The following is a 23,819-nucleotide window of genomic DNA, read 5'->3' on the forward strand; positions in this document are numbered from 1 at the left end:
CCTCTCCCCAAGAAACAAAATCAAAGCCATAAACCAGCTCACAGTACCAGTGTTCCAATATAGCTGCGGAATAATAAACTCGGCCCAATCAGAAATCAACAAGTTAGACATCAAAACGAGAAAACTCCTTACCATCCACAAAATGTTTTACAAAAACCAGTGCATCCCGAAAATGTACCTGCCAAGACGAGAGGGAGGGAGCAGCCCGGTGGAACTCAACTAGGTGCACAGAGCAACAAGTGTAGGACTAGCCGAGGATGTGAAATGCTCAACAGACTATCAGTTGCAATTTGTAAACAAACATGAACACAACAAACCTGAAAAAGTATCCCCTACTCACCTTGCAAAGAATTTCCAAAAACAGGTGCCACACAGGTAAATGAAAGAGAAACAAATACAGCCCCAACAATTGTAATAAAGACAAAATAAATATATAACTAGAGCAATGCAACTGTGTCCCCAATATGCCTCCGCATAGTCCCACAACAGATAGATGTCATCGTTCACTGCCCTAAAAATAAACAAGTTTGATTTAAATCCCTTCAGGTGTTTCACATTTCACATCACATTTTGACCAGCCATGGACAGCTTTCACATCGATCGGTGAAGCAGTTGCAGAGAAGGAATTTTTTTTAAATATCGGTTTTCAAGCTAATATGGCTGCCACACCAAGTGACATATGACCTTAAACTAGAGTAAAAAAAATGTACACTCTGCATATGTATGGGTAGGGGATCACGTTTGTGAAGTTTCGTGTTGATTGGATAAGGTTAGTTTTTCTATCCAAGATGGCTGCAAAACCACCTGACCTACGGCAATCATTTTCAAACTATATGCAGCAGTGGTGTTAGGTATTTTAATTAGATGTTAGATGATGGGAATAGAGCCTGTGATTGATGCTGTGAAGAGGAACAGGTTGAGATGGTTTGGTCATGTGTTGAGGAAGGATGAAAGTGACTGGTTGAGAAGAGTGATGGAAATGAATGTAGAAGGAAGTAGAGGACGGGGAAGACCGAGAAAGACTTGGCTAAAGACGGTGGAAGAAGACATGCGGGCAAGGGGGTTAACAAGGAGAGATGCAGAAAATAGGGCAAAATGGAGAAGATTGTCATGGGGACCGCAAGGCTAACCCCTGCTCTTGCAGGGAAAATGGCCTTAAAATGCATGTTGTTGTTGTTGTTGGTGTTAGGTATTAGGTATTTGTAAAAATTTGCATCGATAGGGTAAGCGGTTTCAGAGATATAATTATTTAATATTTTCCTTCAATCCAATATGGCTGACACACCATGTGACCAATGATGTTTTCTTGATAAATTAATCTTTTAATCGCTATGCCGAGTCAATGACACATATAAAGTTTTGAGTCAATCGCTTTGGGGGTTTGGTGGAAGATGTTTTTTTAAGGTTTTAGGTTAAATCCAATATGGCTGCCAAACCATGTGACCTATGATGTCATAAATTTAATATTTCAATACAAATGGGTCATAGATCATGTGCATGCAATTTCAGATTTTTAGGATAAGGAACCGCCTTTAGAGGCAATTTTCCCCCGCAGGGCGGGGATTGGCCTTTTTTGGGCACCGTCGTCCCCTTTTCGAAGCAATGTTTTACGGCCGGATGCCCTTCCTGCCACCAACCCTGTTAGTCGCCTCTTGCGACACACAGGGAATTACCAGTGAACTGGAACTCAATTTACCGACCTCAGAAGGATGACAGGCTGAGTGAACCCCCTGGTGTTCATTCAGCGATGAACCGGGATTCAAACCCAGGATCCCAGGATACCAAGCCGGCACCCGAACCGCGAAGCCAACACCAGGCTATTTTTAGGATATGGAATTCGATTAAAACATTTTTGGCTGGTATACCACTTCACCTATGATATCAGTATCATGCTTTTGTCCCCTATTGGAAGTACTTTACAATGTGCCAAGTTTCAAATTTTTCCATTCACCAGTTTCCGAGAAATATTTTTTAATCATTTGCGTTTAATCCAAAATGGCTGCCATACCACATCACCTGTGACATCACAATTGTCATAAAAACATTCTGCATGGGTGTCGCTCCTACCCTGAAAGTTTCGCCTCAATTGGACATATGGTTGCTGAGAAAAACGAGGTTTAGCCCGTACGGACAACCCAAAAACATAATACCTCCGGCCACCTTCGGGGACGGAGGCATAAAAATAAATATCAAGAAACATACATCAACAACTGGGAGAATGATAAACGAGCAGGAAAATCCAAAAAATAATTGGACAGAGCGGGGATAGACAAGGAAGGCTCATTGGAATGGCTAAGAAGAGGTCAGCTCAACTGGGACGGAGAATGAATCATAATAAATGCCCGAGGTCAAGGACACTACACCAATGGATTAAAAAGATGGCGGGATTGAACCAGACGGACAAGTGTAGGTTCTGCAAGACAGAAACAGAAAGTACTAGTCACCTGCTCTCGGGATAGAAAAAACGATTATCAGAATAACTTTACACACAACGACACAACAAATTAAGCAAAGTGATTCATTGGTATATCTGTAAAAACTTTAACATCCCAGTTCCAGAATACTCATGGAATCACAAACCAAGGGCAGTCATTGAAAATGAGAACATCATGCTCACGTACGACCTGATTCCATCGAGCGTGAACATGGAAAACGAAGCATTATGTCTAGACATAGTACTCAAGAACAAAAAGGAAAATACAGCATTGATGAATGAGATATCAGTACCCAGTGATTTTGGCCTAAACAACGCAGAAATCAAGAAAATGACCAAATACCAGGACCTCAAAAACGAGGTCAAGAGATCTTGGAAGCTGAAGAGCATTGAAAATGTACCAGTAATAATTGGAGCAACAGGAATGATGAAGAAGAACCTCAGAGATTTTAAAAACCATCCCGGGAATATTAAAACAAATGAACTACAACTGGAGGCAATCCGGGGTTCGGTGACGATCCTGAAACGAGAACTTGGAACAAAACTCTGACAAAGTGGAACAGCTTGGGCCATGAACCGTGAACCCTTACCGAAGAGGAGGTGGATACTTTGGGTCCTGGGAGGACTCCGTTCCACCTCCTGAAACCCACAAATGGAGATAACAACCAACCAACCACATACATATACATAATATACATAATACACACACACACACACACACACACACACACACACACACACACACACACACACACACACACACACACACACACACACACACACACACACACACACACTGGTATAAACACTATGTGGTTGTTTAGGGCCACAACCGCTAGGGGGAGGGGGGGGGGGGGCACACACGGCTAACTAGGTGTGTAGCCATGCAACGCTGGTTGTTGCCATCAACGTTTTGTTGTTATGCAGCAGCGCCATCACCAGCACCTGCCTTTTCTCTCCCAATCTCCCATTCGCAACTTATTTTGACCAACAGAGTACACAAATGGCTCCAAAAATAAAATTTATGTCTGGCGCTCAAGGGCGAAAGAAGAGAAAATTGGAGATGGTAAAAAGAACACAGGATAAAGGTATGTGATTGTTTGTTTGTTTGTTCTGACTGAATGAATCTGACCGTCGTCTTTTAAAATAAGTAGTGCAGTGCCCATTCAAAACATGCCTGTTCCAAATAGGCATTATTTGGATAAACTGACTACATATAAATAGGCCTGGAAGATACATATAACATACCCATGTCATGTCTTCCAGCCTATATTTAAAAAATAATAATAATCTAATGTATAATCTTTTCAGGGGCGTTATTGAAATATTTTGGAGCAACCTCCGCTGCACCAGGACCATCTACCTCGTCAGCTGACATGACTGCTGCTGAGGGAACATCGTCAGATTCAGAGACTTCAGGGGCATCTACTCCCTCCTCTGACGTGACTGCGTCTGCTGCAGAGGTCATAACTGAGGTACCACAGCCTTCTACATCATCCACTGATATTCCATCTGCCACCTCCCAATATCCAGTTGCAGCACAACCGCAAGATCCATTTGACTCGCCATCTATCCTGTCAGATGCAGACAGGACAGATATTGTACGCAGAGGGCCGTTTCAGGTTGACCCAGCATTCACCTTTCCCAGAAGGCAGGATGGTAGACGTTTTCATCACCACTACACATACAGGACACTGGTAAATGAGGAAACAATTAAGCAGAGCTGGCTCGTCTACTCCAGGAAAAACAATACAGTTCACTGCTTCTGTTGCAAACTGTTCTCCAGCAAGACATACAAGTTGGTTAAAGAGGGACTGTCAGACTGGATGAACATTGGGGCCTTGTTGAAAACCCATGAAAACAACCCTGATCACACAAAGCATATGGTCACATGGAAGGAACTGGAGCTTCGACTCAAGAAAGGGAAGACAATTGACCAGGTAGAAATGTCCCTTATAGAAGCATCACAAAAACGCTGGAGGGAGGTTCTCAATCGCCTGGTCGCCATTATTCAGTCATTAGCAGAAAGAAACCTGGCTCTCAGGGGAACTGTTGACACTTTGTACAGTCAGAATAATGGCAACTTCTTGAAAGAGGTGGAACTTTTAGCCAAGTTTGACCCAGTAATGAGGCAACACGTCAGCCAAGTTGAAAGTGGAATGAATTCTCATGCCACCTACTTAGGCAAAACAATTCAAAATGAACTGATTACTTGGATCAGTGACAAAATGATGGAGAGAATGGTGGCTGAAATTAAACTGTCCAAATATTATGCCATAATTTTGGATTGTACCCCAGATCTCAGCCACCTGGAGCAAATGTCTGTTGTGATCAGAACAGTCAAGCTGGAAGAAACACCTGAGATCAAGGAGCACTTTTTGGGCTTCCTGGTTGCACCCGAATCGACAGGTCTTGGATTGTCTGATCTCATTTTGAGCAGCCTGGAAGAGCTGAACATTCCCTTCAGTGATTGCAGAGGGCAATCATATGACAATGGTGGCAACATGAAGGGCAAAAACAAAGGAGTGCAGGCAAGGCTTTTGGTGAAGAACCCTCGTGCCCTGTATGTCCCCTGTGGGGCTCATACATTGAATCTTGTTGTGGCTGATGCTGCCAAGAACTCTATAGATGCTACCAGTTTCTTTGGCAATGTTCACAAGATCTACACTCTATTCTCAGCTGCTCACCAGAGATGGGCCCTTTTGAAACGGCACGTCACCATTACTGTAAAGTCCTGGAGTGAGACGAGGTGGGAGAGCCGTGTCAACAGCATCATCCCTTTGCGCTACCAGGCATCTGGCATAAGGGATGCATTGTTAGAAGTCAGGGAAAAGGCAACAGATGCCATCACAAAAATCGAGGCCCAATCTTTGGCAGAGGAGGTTGGGTCATTCAGATTCCAGATTTGCACAGTTGTGTGGCATGACATCCTCTCCAAGATCAGCACAGTCAGCAAGCTACTGCAGTCTTCCACTATGCAGTTGGATGTGGCAGTCAACCTCCTGGAGAGTACTAAGAGCCATCTGTTAAGCTACAGAAACGATGGCTTTGCTGCTGCACAAGCTTCTGCAAAAGATGCATGTGAGAAAATGCATGTGGAGACCGTACTCAAGGAGAAGAGACTGCGAAGCACGAAGACTCACTTTGCCTATGAAGCACCAGATGAGCCAGTCAGCGATGCCCTGAAGAGGCTAGAGACCACATTTTTCAATGTGGTCGTCGACTCTGCCATTGCATCTTTGGACGACCGGTTTGAAACACTTGGACAAGTTAAAAGCAAGTTTGGGGTACTGCAAAACTTCCCAACCTTGGATGATGAAGCACTGGAGAAACAATTTGAGGAGCTTGAGAACACACTAAGGAGTGGAGAAGAAGCCGACATTGATGGGAGAGAGCTGGCCATGGAAATCAGGAACCTTCCTCAGTTACCCACAAACAGGATGACTGCATTTGAACTGCTGGACTTTGTCCACAAGAAGGAACTGACAGATTTGTATCCAAATCTTTGGATATCCCTGAGGATTGCCTGTACCCTGCCAGTGACAGTGGCATCAGCTGAAAGAAGCTTTTCAAAGCTTAAGCTGATAAAGACATACCTGCGATCATCTTATGGCACAAGACCGCCTCACTGGACTTGCCATCATTAGTATTAACCAAGAGCTTGGCAGGCAGGTGTCTTACGATGATGCCATTCACGATTTTGCTTCAAGAAAATCAAAGAGACAAAGATTTTGAGGACTTTCTCACTGATGTTGGATGGTGGTGAAAGGTTGGATAGCTATAGTTTCTACAGTAGCCTATAGCTGTTGTTTTGTACAATAGGTAACACTTTTGTAGTGTTCACTTTATTTCTTTTGAATATTTTGCACTCATATTGATTGTTCATTGCTATTTAATTGTCAAAATATTTTTTTTTTATTGGTGTTCATTTGTCATTGTCTACTTAATCGTTTCTTAACTTCTCAAATTTTTATATATTTTTAATATACAGCAATACCCCGGCCTACGTCATTAATTGGCTCCATAAGCCGTGACGTAACTCGGTTTTTGACGTAAACCGGGCGTAATGCCTTAAAATGAAGACAAACACCATAAAACTAGTGTAAATAACTGGAGGAGGCTGCGGCTTCGCCCTGAATTTTTGCCGCTCCCCGTCGGGAGTCCCTCCGTTGTTTTCTATCGGTCGGGTTTTCTCCTCGAACAGCGTGACCAGCACGGACGTGTCGACCGTGAGCTGGCTTGTGTGCCGAGTGGCTCCGCGGCCCACTTCACCACGGCGTGCTTTACCCAACGTGTCCGAGCAGTTTCACCGGTGGTCGTGTCGTGTCGTCTGTGACGAACGAACGAGCTCAGCGTTCTGTGAACCCAGCCGCCCCGGGGATCGACGCTCGCCTCCTAGTCGTAGGCGTGCCCCGTCTTTCCTCGAGCGGCCGAAGTTGCTTGCTTCTTTTTTTTTTTGGACGATGCGATATACGCAGAAACGACGACGTACAGGCAGGCATTTGCAAATCCATGCACATGAACACGTCGATCGGTTCGTCGACGCCGGATGCCGGTGAGGTGCCTGACGAGGCACCCCGGCTCGAGGCATGACACGGTCACGGTCATCCGAGCCGGCATCGTCGTCATGTTTCGCCGTTGCCACGTTGTTGGTTGTTTTACACAGTAAAGGACTAATCACAAAAATAACAGCGAAAGGCAAAGCACGCACGCGACCACAGCACAGGACAAAATGCATATGGTGTCGCCTTTGTTTTGAATGAGAACCAGCAGCAAAGCGTACGTATACATACATTTTTTTATATTTTAATGTACTTTTTATTGTATTTTAAATTGCTTTTTAGCTTCTTTTATTGTTAATTTTTATGTACTATTTTATTTATTTTAAATATATTTTTTTCACGTCCTATTATGATGTCGGAGTGACGTAAAGTCGCACATAATGACGTTCGCTGAACTGAAATTTACTCTAGAAGTGGCGTAAAGTCGGATTTGACGTAGGTCGAAATGGCGTAAAACGGGGTATTACTGTACATTGTTTTCAAATAAAGTAAGAGATTTGTTGTTAATTTATTTGTCCGTGTGTGTGTGTGTGTGTCTCTGTGTGTGTGTGTGTGTGTGTGTCCATTCAGTTATGAGCAGTGTGTGATTTGGTGGTTGCGCTGGGAGTGTTTTGGGGCCACAAACAAAATCTTGTTTCGAGCCACCAAAATCCTAGGGCCAGCCCTGTACACGTACACACACACACACGTACACACACACACGTACACACACACACACACGTACACACACACACACGTACACAAACACGTACACACACACACGTACACACACACACGTACACACACACACGTACACACACACACGTACACACACACACACGTACACACACACACGTACACACACACACGTACACCCACACACGTACACCCACACACACACGTACACCCACACACACACGTACACCCACACACACACGTACAACACACACACGTACAACACACACACGTACAACACACACACGTACAACACACACACGTACAACACACACACGTACAACACACACACGTACAACACACACACGTACAACACACACACGTACAACACACACACGTACAACACACACACGTACAACACACACACACGTACAACACACACACACGTCCAACACACACACACGTCCAACACACACACACGTCCACACACACACACACACACACACACACACACACACACACACACACACACACACACACACACACACACGTACACACACACACACACGTACACACACGTACACACACGTACACACACACACACGTACACACGTACACACACACACACGTACACACGTACACACACACACACACACACACACACACACACACACACGTACACACACACACACACGTACACACACACGTACACACACACACACGTACACACACGTACACACACACACACGTACACACACACACACACACGTACACACACACACGTACACACACACACGTACACACACACACGTACACACACACACGTACACACACACACGTACACACACACACGCACACACACACACACACACACACACACACACACACACTAACCGAGACGGGAGTCTGCCAGCACCGGGTTGCATGCGGACAGAGCCCCCACCAGCAGCTGCACCAAGTTTTGCAGAAACGGTTCGGCTTTCTGTCTGCGGTCCCTGAACAGTGATGGCCGGTGTCGTCCGAGCACACAATCCTCTTGGAGCAGAGCTGTTCGGACCAATTGGTGCAGCTCGGTCAGATCCCTCGCAGGCTCAGCGTCTAATGGCGGGGGTAGCCCGGACACGAACGCGGTCTTGGTGAAGTGCTGGGCGCTGATGTCCGCATTTAAGGCGAAAGACAACGGGTACACGATGAACTTGAGCCTTTGGAGCTTGCACAACAGACGAATCCGCTCGGACGGAGTCGCGGCCGCGGTAATACCAGCCCGTCTGAGGAGCATGCGGCGCGCCCTGCTGGCCTCGCTGTCCGCGGTGAGGGACGCCACCACCGGCGGATAGCGCACTTCCGCTGCCTGGGCCTCCATCGATGTTACGGCCGTCAAGGCGAGCCGTCTGTGCCCAGTGAAGACCAAGCCGAGGGGCCATCGCACCGCCAAACTTGCACGGAATAGCGACCAGCACGTCATGACGTAACACAGCACAACACAATCTCGTAAGTTTCCGTGTAATCAAACGTCATCGCGTATTCGCACCAGCAATATTTTCACACTCAATTACATGGGAGTTATACCTTGTACATTCAAAGGATATGTTCTGGTGAACGAACGGGGCTGACATTGTGTAATAAAAATCGCATCACATATACAAAGGCTACACACGTAACCTACACCGCCATGGACATCGGAAACCGACCATAATCACCAGAAATTCGTGTGTTGTCAACGTAAATCCGTTGTAAAACTCCTCCACTATATAGATATAACAACACATTAAGTTTAAGACCGAGTTGAATCGAGTTAAAACTAATAAGCAAAATAAACCAGCCTAGACACAACAAATTATATGATAAACCTCAAACTTGGAAATAACCAACGACATTGCATGTTTTTCACCGAATCAATATTATATTACCACAAAAGACACTTAATAGGTTGAATAAAGATATTATTATATTTGTTACTAGTACAATGATCTACTTGGGACACCTGCGTACGTCACAGTCTGAAGGCGTGGCATGTGACACAGCTGTAAGTTCGAGTTGCCTACGTCACAGTCTGAAGGCGTAGCATGTGACACGTCTGTTTGTATGAGCACGGGAAGGGACGTAAATCAATATATTGAATCGTCGTGAAAATGGACACCGAGCGGCAAGTTCGACATTTTATTTTAAAATTAACTTTCTTTCCTCGAGTAGAGATGAGATTCCGTACTTGTATTGCACAACATCGCCATGGTTCCATTTGAGGGAATAGTTGAGGCGGTAAAGGGAGAAACCACCGCTGTGGTCATATGTTCATGTATGATATAATATGATATGATATATGTTCATGTATGATGTAATATGATATGATATTATATATGTTCATGTATGATGTAATATGATATGATATATGTTCATGTATGATGTAGTATGATATATGTTCATGTATGATATGATATATGTTCATGTATGATATGATATGATATAATTATATGTTCAAGTATGATATGATATATGTTCACGTATGATATTATATATGTTCATGTATGATATGATATATGTTCACGTATGATATTATATGATATGTGTTCATGTATGATATGATATGTGTTCATGTATGATATGATATGTGTTCATGTATGATATGATGTGTTCATGTATGATATGATATGTGTTCATGTATGATATGATATGATATATGTTCATGTATGATATGATATGATATATGTTCATGTATGATATGATATGATATGATATATGTTCATGTATGATATGATATGATATGATATATGTTTATGTATGATATGATATGATATGATATATGTTCATGTATGATATGATATGATATGATATATATTCATGTATGATATGATATGATATGATATATGTTCATTTATGATATGATATGATGTATGTTCGTGTATGATATGATATGATATATGTTCATTTATGATATGATATGATATATGTTCATGTATGATATGATATGATATATGTTCATGTATGATATGATATGATATATGTTCATTTATGATATGATATGATATATGCTCATGTATGATATGATATGATATATGTTCATTTATGATGTGATATGATATATGTTCATGTATGATATGATATGACATGATGTATGTTCATTTATGATATGATATGATATTGTTGCGAATTTGAGAATCCTATGTAATTGTTGTAAATATCACCCTGTGTAAGTGTAATGATTCCTTGTAAATACCTCAGTAGTGTAAAGGTCAACGGTTGTCCTCTTAGTTAATCCATCGCAAGCACGTAGGCCACCATATACCCTTCTAAATAGTTATTTCTTTATTCTATGTTAGTATAAGGCTCTGTTTCCCATTAGTTGACTCTGCATTGCATCGAATTGAAATAAGATAGATCCCCTGTCAATTGCCCAAAACCTCCATTGCCATTCGCATTGTCAGCGCCTTTGCCTCCATTACGCACGTGGTCAAGCCTCGGAGAAGAAGGGGGGAGTTGCTACATTATGGGCGTGGCCCGCACCCCGTCATCAGGAGGTGGAGCCAGGAAGCCCTTGCGCCCAACCAGGACTCGGTGGGCACGGCTTGGTAAGGTGTGGTCATGGCTTGGTAGGGCGTGGCGAGATAACCCCCAGCGCGACGCCACCACGGAGACGATTTTGAGGAAGGAACGATTGAGGAAAGAGACGATTTGAGGAAGGAGACGATTGAGGAAAGAAACGATTGAGGAAAGAGACGATTGAGGAAGCGGATGACCGAGGAAGCTCCCACGAACCACTGAGTAAGGAGTCCACCGCAGCGGAATCCACCACAGCTTTTGACCACGGCAGCTTTGAGCGGTGACGGCAGTTGCGGCCACGAAGCAACGTCGCCGTGCGTAAGCGGATGACCGAGGAAGCTCCCACGAACCACTGAGTAAGGAGTCCACCGCAGCGGAATCCACCACAGCTTTTGACCACGGCAGCTTTGAGCGGTGACGGCAGTTGCGGCCACGAAGCAACGTCGCCGTGCGGAGACGATTGAGGAGGGTCGGCGGCTGCTCACCTCGGGCCGCGCGATCATACCAACCACCCGCATCCTTCCCGCCTTGTGATCCCACCTCCTCATCCGTCCAGCCATCCACCTCCTGCCATTCATTCCTATCATCATTCCCCGTGTAAGTCTGATTGTCGTCCGTCCTTTATGTTGTCTGGGGTATAAGTTAAGCCTGTTTAGATAAGCTAGTATTGCACTGTGTCTTCTTCTTCTGTAAATTATTTTCGTATTTTTCCTCCTCCTTGGTTTCTTTTGACTTGTAAATATTAGTAATAAATTATATTTGTTCTTCCTTACCTTCTGGTTTCCTCACATCTGATCGTCTTTGTGATTTCCCCCTTTGAATACCTGTGGCACGATTTGGCCAACGTTCAGAATCGGGTTAGTTTCTGTTAACGGTTCGAGCCGTGGCTGCTAATCCGCTCGGCAATTAACATCTTGTCCGCGGTCTCGAACGAGGTTTCTCACCTGCCTCCCTGGAGGGAGCTGGGCAGCTTCAGGACTCACGTCGGTCAGTCGTGGACAAGGGGATTAATCCCCCCCTTCTTAAGGGGAAAAGGGGCCGACGTTGAGATCCGTAACAATATATTTTCATTTATGATATGATATGATATATGCTCATGTATGATATGATATGATATGATATATGTTCATGTGTGATATGATATGATATGATATGATCCAAGGACCAAAGGTTTAATTAATGTGTTTCCTGGAATTGAGCGGATTTGGTGCAACATGTCTGTGTCTGTCTTCATTCCATCTGGAGATTGTTCAACGCGGGGCCTCTCAAACTGTTTGTGTTGAAGTGCAGGTTAACACCGCCGCACACTCTACTCACTCACACTACGGGATATCAAGGTGCAGGTTAACACCGCCGCACACTCTACTCACACACACTACGTGTTGTCGATGTCACTATTTTCAATAAACAAAATGGCAATGCAGAAGAAATGCTGCGAGAGGATGAGAATGGTGAAACTTGCTGATTTGGCACGTGTGCTGGTCCGTCACTGACGTCATGCCAGGAACAGGCAGTGTCAGATTGTCACACACTCTGACACAATGACACACACCCTTACAGGCTTACATGAACACCTACATCCTGACACACACACACACACACACACACACACACACACACGCACACACACCCTGACACAAACACGCACACCATGACACAAACACGCACACCGTGACACAAACATGCACACCCTGACACAAACACGCACACCATGACACAAACACGCACACCATGACACAAACACACATTCTAACACAATCACACACATGCACACCCTTGCATGAACACACACACCCTGACACACACACACACACACACACACACACACACCCTGACACACACACCCTGGCATAAACATCCTGACACAATCATACACCCCCTGACAAACACCGACACCCAAACACAAACACGCACACGCTTACACAAACACACGCACCCTGACACAAACACGCACCCCCTTACACATTACGCACCCCTGACACAAACACACACACAATGACACAAACGCTCGCACCATGACACAATCACACACCCCCACCCCTCCCTTACACAATCACACACCCCCTCCTTTAAGGTGGGTTTTCACGGGACACGCGAACGGTTCGCGAAGGATGCGAATGTCGAAAAAATGGCAAAGTCCAACATTCGTATTTTAGGCTCCAAAAGTTCGCCAAACATGCGCGGGGGTTCGGAAGCGTCGTCAATTGTTCGCAGGAGTCGTTTTTTGTTCGGCGGGTATTTCAAACATTTCAAACACAAAAAAACATTTTTGAAATACCCGCCGAACAAAAAACGACTCCTGCGAACAATTGACGACGCTTCCAAACCCCCGCGCATGTTTGGCGAACTTTTGGAGCCTAAAATACTGTTACTGATCGCGGTTTAGATGTTATGATGGGCCGAGCGGATGGTCCAACCGCGACCGTTACAGGATCCCTGACTCACCCGATTCACCCAGAACTTTGGCCGTATCGCACCGCAGCTGCCCAATCTGGGAAAAGACTAAAACGACGAAATGCAAAGAGGAAAAGGAAAGAAACGAGAAGACGGACAGAAGAGTAATTGGATTTATTGTACACACACACAAGCAAAAAGGAGCAATCAAGTTTATTTACAACACATAAGACGCAGGTGACACCGTGCAAATACTAGCTTATACAGACTTAATTAACCCAGGGACAGAACAAACAAAACAAACTCACGTACACAAGAAGGGTGGAAAGGCAGGAGGTGGATGGCTGGAGGGAGAGGAAGGTCCAAGGGGGTCCTGCAGCACAACCGGCGCGTTTAGCAGCCGCCGTTCCTTCACGGCCCTGCTCCAAACCGCCGTTCAGGCCCCCAAGCTGCTGTTGTGGCTGCTGTGGACGTCGCGTGCTTTGCCAGGCCTTGTCCGACTCGTCTGGTCCAAACCCTCAACTCTTTCTTGGTCCACTCACTCTTTACCACCGACTCCTCACCGCAACCAACGCAACCAACTGACCACCGACTCCACCGACTGACTCTGACTCTCTCGCTTCTTGCGCGCGCGCCTTTATAGCGCCTCTAGCGATCAAGCCGCTGGCCTTCAGGACACGCCCATCGGTGTGCTCACCTCGGCCCTGGTTGGTCATGCGACCCTCTGGCTCCGCCCTTGATGACGACGGGCGGGCACGCCTTTCTTCTCCGACCCGATTGTTACTGTTCAATGGTGGTTTTGGAGGGGAGGTAATTGGCAATCGAGGCTCGGCAATGACGAAAGGGGATGTGAAAGGAAATGGAGATTTTGGGGATGGGAATGAAAGGGGATCTATTCTCTTTCACTGGTGCAATGGAGCACTTCAATTAATGGGAGACACAGCCTTACTCTAAAACACAGAATAAGAGATAACTATCAAACAGGGGTATTCTATTATTTGGCTGACGTGTATGCTTGTGGACTAATTATGGGATGCCCTTTCACCTTTACACAGCTCCGGAGGTAGGGGGGCGCAGAATAACAATAATAATAATAATACAGCACACAATCAAAAAAATACAGTCCTCATCTCCGCAACACTGCACCCTCCTCCTCTTAGGCACGACCCGGGCCTACAACTTTTATTTAGTGTGACACGTAGGTGTAGTTCCCTCTACTTTTAAACTGACCCTGAGTGCGACAGTTTTAAAACATAAATAAATGTGTCCCGCTGCTCCATTGCACCCTGCCTAACAGACTTACGCCCACAGTTAACCGAATTGCGGAATGGTCTTCAAACTATACACTGACGGTGGGAAGCATTATTTACAATGACGCTATTTTTATTTACAAAACTAACCCAGGACCTGTGATTGTTCTTTCTGGGGGGGGAGACAGTCTGCTCTGCATCAATGCACCATGAAAGCACCCAAAAACGCACCAATACACCCCCAAGCACCAATCGGTGCAGTCACCACTGTTCAAGAATAAAAAATAAATCAACAACCCCTAACCCTGCAGGTGATCTCTTGCTCTTCGGCTCCCTCTGCTGGTTATTATTATTTGTTCTTCCAGATGTTGTCATTCTTTCATTTTCTTACTGGCGGCCTATTTGCAATAAAGTGTGCCCAATGTGTCCTTTTTATTTTCTTTATTTATGGCCCACAGGGCCGACTACGTGTAGTTCACCTGTGGGGCATCGGTGCCCTGTGGCCAAGGTCCGCCAGCAAGATTTCAGGCCCTCATGGCCGGTTCCAGCAGAGGGGCCATGCCCCAACCCATGGGGTCCATCAGTGGTGCTCGGCCACAGGCATGTGGTCCATAATGTGGTGCATCGATGCAGACAGCTGGTTCTGGGAATTTCGGGCGCACAATGGCCGACCCACGCACGCTCCCCTCGGCGCCCAATGGCGCACAGGTCATGTGGGAGACAAAAGGGGAAAGACAAATGAGCGAGGGGTAAGGTCACAAGGGTACACATCAATAAGGCAATGCAAGGCGAAATGCGTACGGAGGGCGAAGTGAGAAAGCTCGTCCCTACCGTACGTCACCCCCCTGTCACCTACACTACCCTTGCCCTTACCCCATATTTACAAAAATCTACACATTACCAATCCGTCGCTACCGTCACGTCTTCCCCTTATTTCCCCTATACCAAATTCGTCGCCACAAGCCCTCTACTTCAAAATTTGCCATCACCCAATTCGTCATCAATCCTCATAAGGAGGAAGAGATGGAACACAAAGCACAATGTTACACCCACGTCATGATGCGTCTCACAATCCAAACATTTGCATCATAAAAAATAATCAAAACATGGCATGGTGTGGAGTTCCTGTCACCTCAGGTGAGTGGATGCAGATGGTGCGAGGAGACTTCATCCTAACTACTTTCTAAATGACTTTAACACACTTTACACTACCCGGGGTCTCTCCCTGCCAATCCATTGGCCAACTTACACTATGGGTTCTAAAAACCAATTCCCATTGACCAAACTGTGGTGCTTCTCAATTTGGGGTCTCACTCCCCCGATTCATCTCCCGGTGCCCTCGCACAATTTCTGGGCTGCGACGTGTAGCTCTCCCAGCAGGTCTACCCACCTGCACACCTCCACCACTGCAGTTGCCACCCGAGCTTACCTAGCTCCTCACCCTAACCTAACTAACTGGGGACAGCCCCTCCTGGCTCTGTCACCCCACTCGGTGCCCTCTGGCACTGGGCTACCCGGGTCCGTCCTCCGGATCCTCGGGCCCCATCCACAACAACTACCGGCTCCCAGAGCCCACCTGCGGCCTCACCTGGCCGACATCCTCACAGTGGTGGAGTGCCCAAACCAACTACACACACTAACAGGCTACACGCCCAGCCATTTCCACAACACTAATGCACCCATCCAAAGACCATTCTTTCACCCGCACCACAGATGCCAATATCCAACCACAATTTACCTGTACCCTCTACCTAACACTTACACTACCCGCCCCGGGTATCCGTGATGGGGGTCCACTCTTCCCCCATTCACACCTTCGCACCATCCACTCCACTCCACAATTTCCACCATACTCACTCCACGACCATCCATTCCAATACTCCATTTATTCCACACTACCATTTATTCCACACAGCCACATACACCTGTCCTCCATTCACCTGTCGTTGCACACCCGTGCAATCATACCTGGTGCCACCTGCACCCTCCTCCTCTTCCTGGACCAGTTGGTCAACACAACACACATCACCATCACTCACTCATACACTGCTCCACACACCTGTTCAGTTGCACACCTGTGCAATCACACCTGTTCAATCACACCTGTTCAATCTTCAAACACACGGCATCATCTCAGCTAACTACTCCCCTCTGAAACTTGCGCTTCCCAGTCGTCCCTTTAAACTATTGCGCTCCCACGTCATTATCATCCACACTAATCTACCTGCGTCCCCACTACAGGTATCATTGTCACTAACTAACCTTAACGTTACCTAATGTCAATCTCTTCTAGATCCCTACACACGATATCCTAACCCACCCGGGCTAGTTTTCACTGCCATCAACCCCATAAACCTAGTGCGCATTTGCCCCCCCTCGCTGTGAGGGATGGTGGATTTGCCATCCCACCACATCGGGGAGGTCCTATCAATTTTGCTCGTCCAAATCCAACAAATCAAAAATTTGCCATTTACCGCTAATCACCGTACCATCATCAAACTTTGCTTTTTTCTAATTTCGGGGCCAAAACACTAACCTCATCACCCGTCTACTTATTAGATCCTCTCGGTGCGCCAATTCACGTCTACAGCCCGGCTTCGTACAGCTGAGCAATGAACGCGGGTTGTTTTGTGCCAGCGGCTGGATACGTCCCGCATTCGGGGCAGGGACGGGGGCTTACCCGGGCCGAGATCCCACGCACCACCTCGGCGTGGAGCCATCCAATGTCCCGATCTCGACCTGCAGGCACGTCTCAACAAAAAGTGGTCGCCATGACGACCCTTCCTATCGGGCTGCCCGCTCCGCCTAGTGGAGCCCGGACGCGGCCGTTCCAAGCGAGGCCCAGCATGGATCGCGTACGGCGGTCCTTTCGAACCCGCCGCGGCTCGGATCCGCGCTGGTTCTCGCGGCACGCGAAGCCCGGCACGCACCGAGGGCCCGATTTGGCTAAAAGTCGCTCTAACCGCTAACCCGGTTACCGTCGATGCCTTACCTGCATGCTTACAAGCATACGCTACCCCTTTCTTGCTCATACCTCCAGCTGTTCCCATGCTCCTCGTACCTTTCCTTACACACCTCGGTACACTAATTCCGCTCACAGACTTGGTCACACACCTGACCACCGAACACTTTGGCACACATTCGTTGTTCGCACACCTCACCAACACACCTCTTCGCGCCCCTTCCTCGGTCACCTCCTCTGTGACAATCACAGGTGTGCTTTCACTCGCACACCCAACCACGTGCCTCACGACCAACTCAAGTGTGCATTCCCACACACGCTCTACCATTCCAGGTGTGCATCCTCCCATTCCAGGTGTACATCCTCGCTCACCTGTCTCAACCAACTCACGCTCCGTGCCACACTCACTACTCTCGCCACCACTCTTGACAACGCACTCACCCTTACTCTCGACAGCGCACTCTTTCCTCATGCACCTGTCCGTTACACACCTTTCTCGCGCATCCTCTCGCGCACACTCTTTCGTTACATCCTCTGTAACTCTCACCACAGGCGTGCATTCTCCTTCACTCTTGACAGCGCACTCTTTCCCCATGCACCTGTCCGTTACACACCTTTCTCGCGCATCCTCTTGCGCACACTTTTTCGTTACTTCCTCCGTAACACTTACCACACCACGCTTCCATGTACCCCCTTGCACACGCGCTTCGACCAACTCACTCTTGACGGCACACTCTCCCGTTACATCCTCTGTAACACTCCTCACCACGTGCTTCCATGTGCTCCCTCGCACACGCGCTACGACCGACTCACTCTCGACAGCACACTCACTGGTCGGCGCGCACTTTTTCCTCACACACCCCATGGTCGGACATTCTCGCACACCTCTTTTTTCGCACACCAGACCTGTCGCACACTTCACCAACGGCCTTTCACGAACACCCGGATCCAAACCAATCCCCAAGCCGACTGAAGCTTTCCTCACATCATGTACATTTCCGATTATATTGCCACTCACCTTGGCACCTCGTCTCCGCACCTCCTTTTCCACCTGCAAACTCTTTATTTGGTTAGTGAGCATCACATTATGAGTTGAGCACCGACCTTGTACATATTCCATCACCTCCTCCTGTATTTCTCTCTTAGTTTCTGTCCGTCTCTTCTTAATTTCACTCACCTCTTCTTCCACTTCCTCTAATTTTTGCTTCACCTCTTTTATTTCCCGGTGCGTCTCCTCAAGTTCGTCCTCTAAGGCTACCGTGACCGTCTCTATGTGCATCCTCACCTGCCGGTCCTTTGTCTCCATTATCTCTGTCACCTCGTCCACCCTCATTGTCAGTTCCTCACGTACCATCTGACATTGCCTCTGTGTCGCTATTAATTCGTTTTTAATTTCTTTTTGTGTCGCCTTTAACCCTCCTAGTACCGCAGTGTTCCTTTGAACCTGCTCCACTAACTCCGTTTGTCCCTCTGTCAGCTGTTCCACCTCCTCCGTCAGGTCCCCTATGCCCCCTTGTAACCTCGCCGTATTATTCCTCACCTCTTTCTCCATACGCTTTTCACCTCGCTTTACCTCCTCGCGTAGCCCCGAGACCTCCTCACTCACACCTCGTCGTATCTCCTCTTGCATCTCCTCCCTTTCTTTTGTAGATGCCGCCCTCATCTGTCCCAATTCATCCCTCTGAGCATCCAATTTGGTTTCTACCCCGATTTTTACCTCCTCTATCTGCTCTCCCATTCGTTTAATTTCTCAGGCGGATTGCTCCCCTATCTCCCGCAATTTGCCTTCCATGCTATTTTCTAGCCCCATTAACCCATTTTTCATCCCCTCTATCTGATTCTCCTGGGCAGCCATTCTATTTTCCACCCCCGTTAACCCATGTTTCATCCTTTCAAATTTCTTGTCTAATTCCCCGATTTGGGCATTGGTACCCCTCGCTTCGTCCCTCATTTCCCCCATTTGGTTTCCCATTTGTCCCATTCGCTCACCCTGAGCATCCATCCGGTTCCCCAAGTCATTCCTCAGGTCTTCACTTGTCTGGACCATGAGCGCCCTTATTTGTATCATAAAGAGGTCCAAATTCATCGGTGCTGCTACGGTCACGGGCGCGGCTAGATTTGGCGCCACAATAACCATGTGCGCGAGGGCGCCATTTTGTGCGCCTGATACCTCCTCAACCACCTCCTCATTGTTCTCCTCTACTTCGTCCCTCTGATCCTGGGTTACTCCTAACCCCTCCTCTAGCTCACCCACCTGCATCCGATCGCCTTGACCAGCCATGGCGCGATTTCAAAGTTCAGGTTTTGTAAAACAAAACAAATTTCGGCCGCTCCAAATTTTGACCAAATTTTTTTTTTTAGATGTTTTAAAAATTTGGTTCGGGCCCCGAATCCCACTCCCAGACACCAATTGTTACTGATCGCGGTTTAGATGTTATGATGGGCCGAGCGGATGGTCCAACCGCGACCGTTACAGGATCCCTGACTCACCCGATTCACCCAGAACTTTGGCCGTATCGCACCGCAGCTGCCCAATCTGGGAAAAGACTAAAACGACGAAATGCAAAGAGGAAAAGGAAAAAAACGAGAAGACGGACAGAAGAGTAATTGGATTTATTGTACACACACACAAGCAAAAAGGAGCAATCAAGTTTATTTACAACACATAAGACGCAGGTGACACAGTGCAAATACTAGCTTATACAGACTTAATTAACCCAGGGACAGAACAAACAAAACAAACTCACGTACACAAGAAGGGTGGAAAGGCAGGAGGTGGATGGCTGGAGGGAGAGGAAGGTCCAAGGGGGTCCTGCAGCACAACCAGCGCGTTTAGCAGCCGCCGTTCCTTCACGGCCCTGCTCCAAACCGCCGTTCAGGCCCCCAAGCTGCTGTTGTGGCTGCTGTGGACGTCGCGTGCTTTGCCAGGCCTTGTCCGACTCGTCTGGTCCAAACCCTCAACTCTTTCTTGGTCCACTCACTCTTTACTACCGACTCCTCACCGCAACCAACGCAACCAACTGACCACCACCACCGACTCCTCACCGCAACCAACGCAACCAACTGACCACCGACTCCACCGACTGACTCTGACTCTCTCGCTTCTTGCGCGCGCGCCTTTATAGCGCCTCTAGCGATCAAGCCGCCGGCCTTCAGGACACGCCCATCGGTGTGCTCACCTCGGCCCTGGTTGGTCATGCGACCCTCTGGCTCCGCCCTTGATGACGACGGGCGGGCACGCCTTTCTTCTCCGACCCGATTGTTACTGTTCAATGGTGGTTTTGGAGGGGAGGTAATTGGCAATCGAGGCTCGGCAATGACGAAAGGGGATGTGAAAGGAAATGGAGATTTTGGGGATGGGAATGAAAGGGGATCTATTCTCTTTCACTGGTGCAATGGAGCACTTCAATTAATGGGAGACACAGCCTTACTCTAAAACACAGAATAAGAGATAACTATCAAACAGGGGTATTCTATTATTTGGCTGACGTGTATGCTTGTGGACTAATTATGGGATGCCCTTTCACCTTTACACAGCTCCGGAGGTAGGGGGGCGCAGAATAACAATAATAATAATAATACAGCACACAATCAAAAAAATACAGTCCTCATCTCCGCAACAATACGAATGTGGACTTTGCCATTTTTTTGACATTCGCATCCTTCGCGAACCGTTCGCGTGTCCCCGTGAAAACCCACCTTTACACAATCACGCACACCATGACACAAACACGCACACCCTTGCACAAACACACACACTGACACAAACACACACACACCCATACACAATCACATGGGCACACCCTTACATGAACACACACCCTTACACAAACACACATACACACCAAACATGTAGTAACTACAGGCCGAATTTCCGAAAGGCGTTTAGCGAGCGTCTTACTAACACCTAACACCTAACCCTTAAAAGCTGATAAAAACATCTTTGTACTACACAGCTATTTACCCGTTTAAACAGCAATTTACCAAGAGCGATTAACATCTGCCGGCGCGTCTAAAGAGTCCATTAGCTGTGAAACTCCGTCCGCATCTCCAACATCCAATGAAAACGATGCATTTGCTTCGGATCAAAGCACCAGGACAATTGTTGGAGGAATTTCTCCTAATCATAGATTGGTCCAGGTCATCTTCAATTTGATTCAGCATCCAAAGAAATGATTCCTTTGAGAGATCCATCCATCCCTCCTTCCTTCGAGATTGGCCATCCTTCCTTCCACTCATCCATCCCTCTTTCCCCTCATCCATCCCTCCTTCCCCTCATCAATCCCTCTTTCCCCTCATCAATCCCGCTTTCCCCTCATCAATCCCTCTTTCCCCTCATCCATCCCTCTTTCCCCTCATCCATCCCTCTTTCCTTTCATCAATCCCTCTTTCCCCTCATCAATCCCTCTTTCCCCTCATCCATCCATCTTTCCCCTCATCCATCCCTTTTTCCCCTCATCCATCCCTCCTTCCCCTCATCCATCCCTCTTTCCCCTCATCAATCCCTCTTTCCCCTCATCAATGCCGCTTTCCCCTCATCCATCCCTCTTTCCCCTCATCAATCCCTCTTTCCTCTCATCAATCCCTCTTTCCCCTCATCCATCCATCTTTCCCCTCATCCATCCCTCTTTCCCCTCATCCATTCCTCTTTCCCCTCATCAATCCCTCTTTCTCCTCATCCATCCATCTTTCCCGTCATCAATCCCTCTTTCCCCTCACCCATTCCTCTTTCCCCTCATCCGTCCCTCTTTCCCCTCATCAATCCCTCTTTCCCCTCATCCATCCATCTTTCCCCTCATCCATCCCTTTTTCCCCTCATCCATTCCTCCTCCCCCTCATCCATCCCTCTTTCCCCTCATCAATCCCTCTTTCCCCTCATCCATCCATATTTCCCCTCATCCATCCATCTTTCCCCTCATCCATCCCTCTTTCCCCTCATCAATTCCTCTTTCCCCTCATCAATCCCTCTTTCTCCTCATCCATCCATCTTTCCTCTCATCAATCCCGCTTTCCCCTCACCCATCCCTCTTTCCCCTCATCCGTCCCTCTTTCCCCTCATCCATCCATCTTTCCCCTCATCAATCCCTCTTTCGCCTCATCAATCCCTCTTTCCCCTCACCCATCCCTCTTTCCCCTCATCCGTCCCTCTTTCCCCTCATCCATCCATCTTTCCCCTCACCCATCCCTCTTTCCCCTCATCCGTCCCTCTTTCCCCTCATCAATCCCTCTTTCCCCTCATCAATCCCTCTTTCCCCTCACGCATTCCTCTTTCCCCTCCTCTGTCCCTCTTTCCCCTCATCCATCCATCTTTCCCCTCATCAATCCCTCTTTCGCCTCATCAATTCCTCTTTCCCCTCACCCATCCCTCTTTCCCCTCATCCGTCCCTCTTTCCCCTCATCCGTCCCTCTTTCCCCTCATCCGTCCCTCTTTCCCCTCACCCATCCCTCTTTCCCCTCATCCATCCATCTTTCCCCTCATCAATCCCTCTTTCCCCTCATCCGTCCCTCTTTCCCCTCATCCGTCCCTCTTTCCCCTCATCCGTCCCTCTTTCCCCTCATCCATCCATCTTTCCCCTCATCCGTCCCTCTTTCCCCTCATCCGTCCCTCTTTCCCCTCATCCATCCATCTTTCCCCTCATCCATCCATCTTTCCCCTCATCAATCCATCTTTCCCCTCATCCATCTTTAAATCTGAATGTCTTAGATCTGAAGTGTCCTTGTTGATTTTGGCAAAACCCAGCGGATAGAGTTTGAGGACGTTGAAGACCTTGGGATTAAACTGTGGCCATGACGAGTACAATTCATCCCAAAGGCGGATCTGATGCGCAACCGCTGCTTTGACCATGGAGATCCTGAAGACCCTGTGTTGTCACCCAAGGATCAATTCCAGACTGAGATGTTCCTTGTCATCATTGATGAGATAATCGATGCCTTGAAAACGTCTCGAAGCATACAATGAGATCAACGATAAGTTTGGATTCCTGTCCGAGCTAGCCTCTCTCGACTCATGAGATCAAGGAGATCAA

General features: G+C 47.4%; 2 protein-coding genes across 3 annotated transcripts in view; one reads left to right on the plus strand and one right to left on the minus strand.

The window, feature by feature from the left end:
• The window catches only part of MRPS30 (mitochondrial ribosomal protein S30), a gene marked incomplete in the record, with an annotated part of 40,002 nt that extends 30,887 nt beyond the window's left edge, over window positions 1–9,115 (minus strand). Inside the window, 1 exon segment of the mRNA XM_078771714.1 lies at window positions 8,545–9,115. Coding sequence (XP_078627840.1) covers window positions 8,545–9,115 — 571 coding nt within the window.
• Window positions 8,921–23,819, plus strand: part of GALK2 (galactokinase 2) — a 103,694-nt gene continuing 88,795 nt past the window's right edge. The window contains exon 1 of one of the 2 annotated variants that reach the window (XM_068107041.2): window positions 8,921–9,141. Coding sequence is in view for 1 of the 2 variants with exons in the window: in XM_068107040.2 (XP_067963141.2) it covers window positions 9,783–9,796 (14 nt within the window). In the remaining variant the exon portion in view is untranslated. Of the gene's footprint in view, window positions 9,142–9,660; window positions 9,797–23,819 lie in introns of those variants that run through there. The other variant, XM_068107040.2, reaches the window with a different exon arrangement.

This window comes from Myxine glutinosa, chromosome 2 (genome assembly GCF_964187855.1).
Source record: "Myxine glutinosa chromosome 2, kmMyxGlut1.1, whole genome shotgun sequence".
Taxonomy (NCBI): domain Eukaryota; kingdom Metazoa; phylum Chordata; class Myxini; order Myxiniformes; family Myxinidae; genus Myxine; species Myxine glutinosa.